The sequence below is a fragment of the Chrysemys picta genome, chromosome 17 (assembly GCF_011386835.1).
Source record: "Chrysemys picta bellii isolate R12L10 chromosome 17, ASM1138683v2, whole genome shotgun sequence".
NCBI lineage: Eukaryota > Metazoa > Chordata > Testudines > Emydidae > Chrysemys > Chrysemys picta.
Window position 1 is genome coordinate 25,316,491 of NC_088807.1, and position 11,992 is coordinate 25,328,482.

At 62.2% G+C, this 11,992-nt stretch overlaps 1 protein-coding gene across 1 annotated transcript; it reads left to right on the forward strand.

Annotated features, from left to right (window-relative positions):
• Window positions 1-209: 209 nt before the first annotated feature.
• Window positions 210-7,487, forward strand: LOC101945881 (emerin-like). Its single transcript, XM_065571561.1, has 7 exons — window positions 210-415; window positions 1,264-1,356; window positions 1,458-1,538; window positions 1,969-2,049; window positions 2,309-2,409; window positions 5,383-5,432; window positions 5,657-7,487. The coding sequence occupies exons 1-7, from the start codon at window positions 334-336 to the stop codon at window positions 5,910-5,912; spliced, it is 744 nt and encodes a 247-aa protein (XP_065427633.1). The 5' UTR covers window positions 210-333; the 3' UTR covers window positions 5,913-7,487.
• The last annotated feature ends 4,505 nt before the right edge of the window (window positions 7,488-11,992 follow it).

Genomic DNA, 11,992 nt, shown 5'->3' on the forward strand with positions numbered 1-11,992 from the left:
GGGGAGCGTTGCGAGAGGGACAGGAGAGGGATGGGCGGGGCGTTGGTAGGGGCGGGGCGCGCTGGAAGGGGCGTTGCTAGGCTGGGGGGGGTGTTGCTAGGGGCCGTGCAAAATGGGCGGGGCGTTGCTATGGACGGGGCAGGCTGGAAGGGGCTTGCCAGGGGCGGGGCGCGCGGGAAGGGCGTTGCCAGGGGGCGGGGCGTTGCCCAGGCCCGGCCCCTCCCCCTCGTGTCACTTCCGGTCGCTGCTGGCGCCTCCTGTCCTGGGCCTGCTCCGCGCGCCGGAACCGCGGGCCCCGACCCCCCCCCGGCTGTGCTCCCCCCCGGCCGGGCCATGGAGCGGTACCGGGGGCTGACGGACACCGAGCTCATCGCCATGCTGCAGCGCTACGGCATCGCGCACGGGCCCGTCGTGGGTACGGGGCGCTGCGGGGGGAGGGGGGACGGGGGGCGCTGCGGGGGGAGGGGGGACTGGGGGCGCTGCGGGGGGGAGGGGGGACGGGATGGGGGAAGTTGGGGCGCTGCGGGGGGAGGGGGGACTGGGGGCGCTGCGGGGGAGGGGGGACTGGGGCGCTGCGGGGGGAGGGGTATCGGGATGGGGGAAGTTGGGGCGCTGCGGGGGGAGGGGGGACTGGGGGCGCTGCGGGGGGAGGGGTATCGGGATGGGGAAGTTGGGGCGCTGCGGGGGGAGGGGTATCGGGATGGGGGAAGTTGGGGCGCTGCGGGGGGAGGGGTATCGGGATGGGGAAGTTGGGGCGCTGCGGGGGGAGGGGTATCGGGATGGGGGAAGTTGGGGCGCTGCGGGGGGAGGGGGACTGGGGGCGCTGCGGGGGAGGGGTATCGGGATGGGGGAAGTTGGGGCGCTGCGGGGGGAGGGGACTGGGGGCGCTGCGGGGGGAGGGTATCGGGATGGGGGAAGTTGGGGCGCTGCGGGGGGAGGGGGGACTGGGGGCGCTGCGGGGGGAGGGGTATCGGGATGGGGGAAGTTGGGGCGCTGCGGGGGGAGGGGGACTGGGGGCGCTGCGGGGGGAGGGGTCTCGGGATGGGGGAAATTGGGGCGCTGCGGGGGGAGGGGGGACTGGGGGCGCTGCGGGGGGAGGGGTCTCTGGGTAGTGGGGGGACTGGGCGCTGCGGGGGGAGGGGTCTCTGGGGCGGGGGGAGTTGGGGTGCTGCAAGGGGGGGCAATCTGTGAGGGAGGGGTAGGGCAGGGCAGCATGGGGGCCCACCTGACCCCCCCCCCTTGTCTCCCCTTCCCGGCCCCCAGGATCGACCCGGAAGCTGTACGAGAGGAAGATCTGCGAATACGAGAGCCAGCGCACTAAGCTATCGTCCCCAGGGGGGGCTGGGGGCTACTCAGGTGAGTGGGGGGCCAGGAGGGGTGGGGAGGGGCCAGCAGCAGCAGCCACTGACGCCCCCCCCCCTCCCTTTCCTGTGTGTCTCTTCCCTCCCGCCCCCCAGATCCCGGCACCACCGAGACCTACATTCGGGAATCTTACAGCTACCCCCGGCATGAGGAGCGGCGCCGCTATGGGGCAGATGGTGAGAGGGGGCTGTGGGTCAGGAGTGAGGGGCACCTGTGGGGGGTGAGCAGATGGTGAGAGGGGGCTGTGGGTCAGGAGTGAGGGGCACCTGTGGGGGGTGAGCAGATGGTGAGAGGGGGCTGTGGGTCAGGAGTGAGGGGCACCTGTGGGGGGTGAGCAGATGGTGAGAGGGCGCTGTGGGTCAGGAGTGAGGGGCACCTGTGGGGGGTGAGCAGATGGTGAGAGGGGGCTGTGGGTCAGGAGTGAGGGGCACCTGTGGGGGGTGAGCAGATGGTGAGAGGGGGCTGTGGGTCAGGAGTGAGGGGCACCGGTAGAGTTTTCCAAGACTTGGGGTACCGTGGCCGAGGTGTCTGAATGTTCCTGTCTGCTGTGGGGGTGGGGCTTCGAGGTGCCTCCCACTGACCCCCCCGTCTCTCTCTGCCCCCCAGACTCCAGCCCCACCACGACGTACACGCGGGAGTTGTATGATTTCCCTCGTCGTGAGGGTCGCACCGGCTACCTGGGCGATGGTGAGTGGGGGGCGGGTAGAGGGGGCAGCATTTCCTCTGGTGGGGGTGGCAAGAGGGGGATACAGAGCAGCGAGGATGTGGGGGGAATACGAAGGCAGGAAGGGGAGTCTGGTACGATTCCCTTGGCCTGGGCTTGACACCCCATCCCCCGCGCCATGTTCACATTCCTGCAACAGGGAGTTCCAGGGGTGGAGCTCCAGTGGGGAAGGGGAGAGCCGTGCCCAGCCCCCCGTCTCACCCCACTCCTCTCTGCCCCCAGACATGGACACCGAGTCCTACGAAGAATCTTCCTCCTCCTCCTCCTCCTGGCTCTATGGGGCAGCCCCAGGTCCCCTGGGGGAAGCCACTGCCCGCCAGCCGGTAAGTCAACCCCTGGGTGTGGGGGATGGGACATAACCTCCCCAAATAACGTCTCAGGGGTGCGGGCGGCCTGGGAAAGGCAGAAGGCACGGGTGTCTCTCTCTCCCCCCACCCCTTTGGCGCTACCAACTTTCCAGTCCCCTCACTCCCCCCTGCTTGGTCCTACCACCTCCAACCCCCAACTCTGCCCCCGTCCCAGCACCGTGGGGGGCAATCCTGGATTCGGCCGCTGGCCCGGCCTGAAAAACTCGAACCTTAAACCGTTTGCTGCCAGGAGATGTTGGGCCCAGCGGAGCCGGAACTGAATTTTGGCAAAAGTGTCTAAAAACCGATGCAACTTCCCGGGAGCTGATTTTCGGCCGGGTCGATAAATTCTCTCGTCGGTAGTTTGCCCCTGTAGGAAAGATAAAGAACCAGCCCCGGAGAGTTTAATACAGACAGAAACACTGCCCGTCTCCGGGACACCGTCTTGTGCCGCGGCGTTACGTCCCCCAACGCGGTCAGCTCCCAAAACGACCCTCGTAATGGATGATTTGACAATTTACCAGCCTCTCCCCAGCCCTAAAACCCAGTCCGGTTCTTTGGCTTGTTCTGTCCCCTGGCCTCTCACGTACCCCCGAGCGTGTCCTGGGCAGAACATTTCTACTCGGGACAAAGTTCTCCTGTTCTAAGAGCGAAACCCACTTCAGCTTCGCAAAAGGAGGCGGCGTGTATTTGAACAGGGTGATCGGGAGCCGGAGGCCGGTTCAGGGCAGGGACCGGCTAGAAATGTATTCTGAGATACTGTTCTGGTGATAGCGTGAACTTTCTTTGTGTACGTGATGTGATAAGACGTATTGAGGATATTGTGTGTGTGTGTGTGTGTAATATAACCCCACAAAAGTGAGTTTCAGGAAACTTTGTTTTGAAATTGGATTTCTTTATTTCGGGGCTAAAATTTGGCTTGGGAATTTGGTTCCCCTGCCAGTTCGGGTTCATTTTCTGTTCTCTCACGGTGGTTACGTTATTTGAACAGGCTGTGTGAGATCGAGACAGAAATTACCCGCCGTTCCGCCTCGTGAGATAATGTCGTCATCTAAACAAGTCGAGATTTTCCCCCCAAAAGGCTCTTTTCTAACCAAAAAAATAATTGTTTGGAGCCCGTCCATTTTCTGGGTAATTTACAGTCGATTTCTTGCCTGGCGCCCGTTGTTTGCGGATGGGGTTCGGAAGCGAGTGACTGTCGAGCTGGGTGACGTTTTTCAGCCCGTGGCAGCGTGCGGCGGAGAGATTCTGCGGTGGGACCAGTCCTGGGGCTCTCCCCCGGTGGGGCGTCCCCATTGCAAAGCCTGGGCGGGCGATCACGCTGCATTGGGAACCTGGGTTTACAATTGCCGGCCCTGGGGCTCCCGGCTGAGACTGGGCTGCGTAGCCGGGGCTGAGGGTTTTCTGACCCTCTCCATGTGCGTGTGGACCGTCGAGGGGCCCGCACCTGACAGCGAGCCCAGGGCAGCGATGCTTTTGAGAGTCGCTCGGACTGGGGGGGCTGGCTGGGCTTGTGAAGCCACAGCCAGTGTTTCGCCGTTCGCCCCCCAGGGGCGTGTGGGCACCGCTAATTTATCCCCCTTCCCCCCGCAAAGTCGTAAGTTAAATCTCCACAAGCGGCAGTAGGGTCCCTTTTCACTCGCCGCGGCCACTCAGGTTAGCCGCCAAATTCAGCCCCCATAGGTAGGCCCGGCACAAATCGGCTTTCATTGATTTTAATAATTGCGTCAGATAACGGTTGGTTTTGAGCCCCTTTTATTCCAATTTTTTATTTTATGGGTTGAAATGTTCTCAGGTGAGAAATTCTGGGTTTGAAGCATTTTTTTTTTTTAAATCCATTTACATTTTCCCAAGTGGGAACAACAGTGGAACGATCGTGGCCCCTGAGGTTTAGCCTGAATTCCCTCTGCGGATACTCTAGGATCAACCCCACACCTAGAGATACTCGCCTGCTCGGCTAAATTGGGGGGGTTAAGCATTTTTATTTTAGTCTATTTCAATTTGCACAGTTGCGGGCAGTTACGGGGGAAAAGGGCAGGGATCGGGGGAGGGGAGACGATAATTATTTGATGACCCTGGACAGCGAGATTGAAAAATGTAAACTTCATACCCGTTAAAACAGCAACATCCCGTATCCAAGTCCCCGGAAATACACTAACGAGCGCTCCCGCCTGTCCATTTCTAGTATTATCCCTTTTTCTTTTTGGTTCTGTGTGTCTGGGGAAATTGAGGCTTACCGGGATCGACCGCTAAAAATCGACTCCGTCCCGTTGGATTTGCGGTCGACGCGGTGGCAAATGAAAATTGAATCCCACCCTTCTAGTTCCTCCCTTTTTATTTCTGAGCAAGGTCTCAAACGTGAGGTCCAGGCCCGTCAACGCTCTCGTTACGTCGCGGGGGGCTGGGCGAGATGTTACACCCACTTCCGGTCAGTCTCCAGGAGAGTTCTTCGCCGCCGCCATCTCTTGGAGAGGCGGCTGCAGTAGAGGGACGGGAAAACACCTTTTTACTCCCCTTTCGAAGGGAGTTAAATGAAGTGGCCTTAATTTAGTTTCAAGTCTCTCTACTCTAGTATCAAAGTGCAGCTGCAGGGAGGGTCCATAAGGCACCTATGAACCCAGCAATGCTGGCCACACTGTTCCTTCAGTTAGGGTGAGCTGTCCCCTTCCTCCATTTGTACCCCCCCAGACCGCTTGCCTTTAGTATCTCATGTCTTCTAGTATCTGCTGTCCCCACAACAATAGGAGGCAGTTTGGGTGTGCAGGATGTGGGGAGGGGAAACCCCAGTTTAAGGCTTGTATTGCAGCACCGGCCCTGTAGAGGGGATATGCAAATTACCCCCTAGGCAGAGCCGGAGTATGCAAACGAGGGAGGGCGTGGCCTGCATTACCAGGCTGCCCCTGTAGAGGGGGTTCTGCCCCCCCTCGCTGATGGTGCGTTTCCTTGCAGATCGGAGAGGCCGCGTCCTACACCCCGAGCAGGTCGGAGGAGACCGAGAGGTGAGATGGGGTCGTGGCGTGGTTGGGTACCCCTTGGGAGGGTGCTACCTGGCATTGAGCTGGGGCAATGGGGGGTGGGGGGTGGGGACGGTGTGGTTTGTGGGGGGTGCTGCTAGCCGTGGGGGCAGAAGTGGGGGAGATGCCAGGATGGGGGGAGCTGTGGGTGCTGGGGGGCTGTAAGCACTAACCGCTGCCCCCCCCTTTCTTTTTCCCTCGCCGAGCAGGGACGGCATCTCCTACCAGCGGGTCTGCCAGGCTCGCCCGGCCCCGCCCCCCATGCGGGTGGAGCCGCGCCGCGCCATCCACCCCCTGCCCCGCGGGGGGCCGGGCGGGGCCGCAGGGGGAGGCTCCCGGCGCTTCCTGCCTCTCTGGCTTCAGCTGCTGCTCTTCGGGGTGCTCGCGGCCTTCCTGGTCTACGTGTACTGCGCCCTGCAGGGCGGCGCCGACGACAACCCGTTCGCGCTGCACCATGAGGAGTGAGGGGGCACCCGGCCTGTCCCCTCTATGGGCCCACGACCCATTGCCCTGCCCCCCGACGCCCACGTCCCGTCTCTCAGCCCCCCTGTCCCGTCCCCCTCCTCCCCAGGCATCCCCAGGGGCCCACGTCCCGTCTCCCTGCCCCCCGACCCCCCAGGGGCCCACGTCCCATCTCCCTGCCCCCCGACCCCCCAGGGGCCCATGTCCCGTCTCTCAGCCCCCCTGTCCTGTCCCTCTCCTCCCCGGGCATCCCCAGGGGCCCACGTCCCGTCTCCCTGCCCCCCGACCCCCCAGGGGCCCATGTCCCGTCTCTCAGCCCCCCCGACGCCCCCAGGGGTCCACGTCCCATCTCTGTCCCCCCATCCTGTCTCCTCCCCCAGGGGCCCAGGTCCCCTCTCTCAGCCCCCCATCCTGTCCCCTCCTGCAGGGGCTCACCTCCCCTCTCTCAGCCCCCCTGTCCTGTCCCCCTCCTCCCCAGGGGCCCACGTCCCATCTCCCTGCCCCCCGACACCCCCAGGGGCCCACGTCCAGTCTCTCAGCCCCCCTGTCCTGTCCCCCTCCTCCCCAGGCACCCCAGGGGCCCACGTCCCATCTCCCTGCCCCCCGACACCCCCAGGGGCCCACGCCCCATCTCCCTGCCCCCCCGACGCCCCCAGGGGTCCACGTCCCATCTCTGTCCCCCCATCCTGTCTCCTCCCCCAGGGGCCCAGGTCCCCTCTCTCAGCCCCCCATCCTGTCCCCTCCTGCAGGGGCTCACCTCCCCTCTCTCAGCCCCCCTGTCCTGTCCCCCTCCCCCCGGGCACCCCTGTCCCGTCTCTCAGCCCCCCGGCCCATCCCTGCAGGGCCCCCCGGCCAATCCCTCCTTTCCCCTCCCCTCTCTCCCAGGAACCTCTGTCTCCCCCTGTCATCTATGCCCTCCCCCATCATCTTCCAAAACCTCCCCCCCCATCATGGCCCTGTCCCCAATTCTGCCAGCTCCCTCCCCCCGTCCCTGCTCAGGGATGGTTATTGGGGAGGGGCTCCACAGCTGCCCCCACCTCCAGCAGGCCGGGGTCCCTGCTGGTGCCTGGCGTGTTTACGTAGGGCCTACGCTAAGTGCCTCCCGGCTCTGCCCTGCCCTGTGCCTACCCCATTCCCCCAGGGGTTAACACTATGGTGGGGGAGGGGCCATGACCTGGGGGGGGGGGGGGGTCCCAACACACACTGCAGCTCCTGCCTAATCCAGGATCATCTCTACCCCTCCCATGCTCCTCTCCACGCTCCCCCCGGAGCTCTTCTCCCCCTCCCCCACCCACCCTGCAGTCCTTCCACTCCTTTTTTGGGGGGGCAGGGAAACTAGACTGCTTCCCCCCCCCCAAGTGTCGGGGGGGCTGTTGCCTCCCTAGGGGAATGGGTGACCAAGTGGTGCTGGTTAGCTTTTGCTTTTGTTATCTGCTTGGGCAGGTGGTGGTGGAGCAGGGTCTGGGGGGGCGGGGGGGGGCTCTGCATTTTCCTAGCCAAGGGGTTTGCTTTTGAAACAAACCAGCCGTGTGGGAGCCACTCAATAAAATTGGGGCTTTTTTTGGTTGTTTTGTAAAATTTGGGCTTGTTTGTTTGGGGGGGAAGTGCCCCAAGCCAACCACCCCCCCTATGTGTGATAGCCCCCCTGGAACCAGTCACCCCTCCTGCTACGGCAACTCCCCCCTCGAATAACACTGCACAGAGCCAGGACTCCTGGGTTCTCTCCCTGGCTCTGGGAGGGCTGGGCTCCAGGACTTCTGGGGGTGGGGTGGAGCTGGGAACCAGGACTCCTGGGTTCTCTCCCCAGCTCTGGCAGGGGAGTGGGGGTGGGGGGGATGTAATGGCGATTTTCAGCTGGTCTCCCGCCCACCTCAGAACAAAGTGCCACTGAAGTCGTAATTTAGCTTGTTGGCCCAAGCCGGCCGGGCCTTCCTGCGTCTAGGCCTAGAACCGCTGCCCGGCCGTGCGCCAATTCCGCCGCGGAGAGCTTAGCGGGAGCCTTCACCTGCCCGTGGGCCGAGCCCCAACCCCTCGGCTCTGAGTCCCATTCGACGGGGTTTGAAACACGGGCGGCTGAGACAGGAGCTGCTCTGGAAATGCCAGATTCCCCCACAGCTCACCCAAGGGGGTGTTAGCTGCTGTGCCTCAGTTTCCCCATCTATATAATGTGGATAGTACACCAGAGAGTGGGAGACGGGCTGTCCCAGAGATGTCTCTTCTCCACGGCCAGGCTGGTGGGTCTGGTTCTCATGCTCAGGATTACCAGACTTGGGGTGGAGAAGGGTTCCTCCCAAAATCAGCCGGGATGTTGGGAGATTTTTCACCTCCCCCTGCAGCCCAGGGCATGGCTCGTCTGGGCCTGTCGCACTGGGGGGCACCTCAGTCTCCCCCAGCCAACAAGCCATAGGGCTCAACCCCGGGGGAACTGAAGAGGCTTTGCCGAGGCCCCGCGTAGAAGAACTCGGCAAAGACACCGTCCGTCCAGGCTGAATTTGGACGATCCCGTTCGTTCACTACTTGTTCTGGGCTCAAGTCACCGCTTCACCTGCTCTGTGCTCAGCTCAATAGCCGGAGCGCCGGGCGTCCCTCCCGCCAAGCCACGTTTTCTAATCCTTGAATCATTCTCATGGCACTTCTCCGAAGCCTCCCCAACTGATCAACGTCCTTCTAGAGCCGTGGCTGCAGGATCGCCGCAGCGGTCACACCAGGGCCGAATCCACCTACGCGAGCGTCCCCTCTCGGCACCCCAGGGGGGCATTGGCTCTTTCGGCCGCAGGTCGCACGGGCAGCTCCGCCACAAGCCCCCAGTCCCCCCCAGCAGGTCAGCACGGCCGGCGGTTTGTTCCCACTGAGCCGTGTTCAAACACGCTGTTCCCCAACGCTGCAGCTCGGGCGGTAGCAGCGACCCATCCTCTGTTATTTCCCGCGGCGGGGGCCGTGTCCATCATCCATTGACTTTTTACCACAGGGGTCAGGCAGACCCAAGGCAAACACCTTCCGGCGGTCAACATCGGTGACATCTACATGAGTCCCTTTAGCGACCAAACCTGGGAGCTCATTACAAGAAATGAAGTTAATTTGACAGGATCTACTTTTTCTAAGCCCAGGTGCTTGGCGTTCATTATATTGCCGAGTCCTGTAGTGTCTGCTCTCTTACCTTCCCCGGGCTGAATATCCCGCATTCTCTTTCTTCCAGCCCGCTGGAGCGTCCCCTGTGCCCCACCCGTAATGAAAACCACCATTGCTGGGCCGGCCAGCTCTTTTCAAACTCTTGGCTGCGAGTTCTACGAGCCGGCCGCTCTAAAAATGTCCAACTTTGAGTAGCTGGTGTTTGATGTGCACCAGGGATCCTAGTGGAACGGAAGGAGGGTCCTCACTGTCCTTTTCTGCGTTATTATTGATCATGGGGAAGGGCAGGTTAGGATCGTTGCGGGTGGGGCTGGGACCGCGTGCTGCCGGCTAGGCCCGCCCAGCGGGATGATGCCGTGATCACTGCTTGAGCTGGCAGGTGACACGCAGGTTGTCACCAGCCATCCCTTGGCGCGCGAGCATGACCTCGCTGCTCGCCTGGTGACCTGCCCGCAAGCCATCGTACTTCAATCCGACCACCTGCACGTGTCTCGGTGTAGACCCTTAGCCCAGAGAGGAGATTGGCTGTTGGAACAGTGTAGCGAGGGGCAGACGTGCAGTAGGTGGCCTGTAGATTTCAGGCCACTTCTCCGGTTGGTCAAGACCAGTTTGAATTCTCCTCTCATCCCGTCCTCCGCAGACTTTGGGGGTACGCGCTGGGCTGGTACCCCGACCTTTACAAAGATACTGAATAGAACAGACCCCTTGAGAACGACTCTGAGGAGACTTCCCACCAGTTGTGCACCTGCCTGCCAGGAGCTGAGGGAATACTGTAAGTTGGGACTTTCCGTAGCTGGGAACTTTTTTGGTGAAAACGGCATTGACCGTTTTCGGTCCTTGCTGCGGTTCCTTAAATTCCCGACAGCGTCTCCTCCTGCAAGGACAGGGTCTGGCTACAGCCCGAGCCCTGGGGCGGGAGCTAGAGCAGCTCGTTTCCAAACCTCCTGCCACCGAGTCGTCTGAGAGAGCTCGGCCCTGCCAGGTCCCGCCCAACTGCTGAAAACCGCTGTGGTGGGGGTCTCCTAACAGGCGGGGTGCTGAGAGGTTGGGACACTCGGTGTCTCAGTCACTTGGGCTCATGAATGGCCTCTCCTGTTGCCGTCTCGCTGCTGTTTGTACAGCGCCGTGTTTCCAGCCCGCTGCGTCTATTCCACGGCAGGCGAGGCCAGGCAGGAGCCGCCGCCGGGGAGCGGCCCGGGCCCCTGGCTCAGTGTGGCTGCGGTTGCCGCAGCCCCTGCAGCGGGTCTGTGGCCCCCTGGCACCACACAGCCTGAGTGGACTCCAAACACTGCTTCCCCCCCAGCCACCTGGGTCCTGCAGCTGTCACCTGCACCCAGCTGCTCTCTCCTTCTCCCTGCTCGGGATGCAGCCGCCGCCCCGGCATTTACACCCGGCCAATGGGCGGCGGGTCCAGCTGCGCATGTGCAGGGAAGCCTGGTTGGGTCTAAGACACTAGGTGGCAGCAGGGAGCCCTGGGGGGGATTGGGGGTCTCCTTGCTCCCAGGTCAGGCCGAGGATCCCGGCTCCACCTCCCCCCACAGGGGACCCAGTCGCAGGAGTCCCCCTCCCCGGTGCTCGACTGCCACGACTCTAGCGCCTAAGGCGGGGGGGGGCGCGTGAGGATATGGATGGAACAGGGACCCCCAAAGCTCCCTGGAGCGCCACTAATCGCTGAGACAGGCTGACCAAGCAGGGCAGAGCCGGTGGGGGACTGACCCTATGAGAAAAGGAGTAAAAAAATCTTCAATGAATCAAACACTGAACCCTCCAAGCTCTGGGGCTAGGCCGCCCCCTTGCGCAGTAAGGGCAGCGCCGCAGGAACACGCTGTGGAGGGTGAAATGCTCCAGGAACCCCAATAACAACAGGGGATTCCAGCTTGGCTGGGGCTGTGGCGCGTCCGGTGAGAGAGGATCCGGGCCGAGCTGAGCCACTGGCACCGAGCGACCGTCCCGTGATTCAATGTCACGATCCCACAGTGGGTCAGCTCAGAAAGGGAACTTGGTACGTGTGAATCCGACACAGGAGTGAGACGCCTGCAAGCTGCACGGAAACTCTTTCAAAACAGCGTGAAAGTCTCAGTCCAAACCTACACCCCACAGCCGTTAATCAGAGGGGAGCCCCCCGCCTGAGCCATTCTGTTCCGGGGACAGATCTGAGGAGTCTAGAGAGGCGGCTTGGGAAGAAATTAAACCGTAATAAGGCCCTAGAAACGTGGGATTCACCCATGAGTCCTGCAGGAACTCAGCTATGAAACTGCAGCACCACTCGGGATCTTGGTAAACTGAGAACTGGGCTAGAGAGAAGAAATGAAATACAGTGAAGAGGGGCTACGCTTTGGGAAGAAAAAGCAAGTGCACCAGTACAGAACGGGGGAGAACTGGCTGGGCAGCAGCGTTGCTGGGAGTTGTGGTGGATCACAACCTGAACAGGAGTCAGCAACGCGATGCTGTTGAAAAAAAAGCACGTACAATTTTCGGTTGCATGAACAGAGGCGTGGCTGCAGGTCCCAGGAGGTGACAGTACGGCTCTGCTCGGCCCAGGCGAGGCCTCAGCTGGAGGAGGGTGTCCAGTTTTGGTCACCAATGCACAGAAAGGATGTGGAGACACTGGGTAGGACCAGAGGCGAGCGACAAAGCCGATCGAAGGGGTGGGACGCCAGCTACGTGAGCAAAGGCTGCAGGAAGTGGGAACGCTCAGTTTGGAAAAGAGATTAAGGGGGGACACGCGAGCGCTCTTCGACTACTCGAAAGGCTGCCATAGAAAAGATGGAGACAGGTGGTTCTCGCTGGCCCCAGAGGGCAGGACGAGAGGCCGTGGGTTCGAACTACAGCACAGCAGACAGATTAAATCTCAGGGAAAACTTCCGGCCAGGAAGAGCAGGAGGACGATGGAAGCGAGGCCTCGGGAGGGCGTGGAAGCTCTTTCGAGGAAGGTTTCGAGCGGAGGCCAGAGC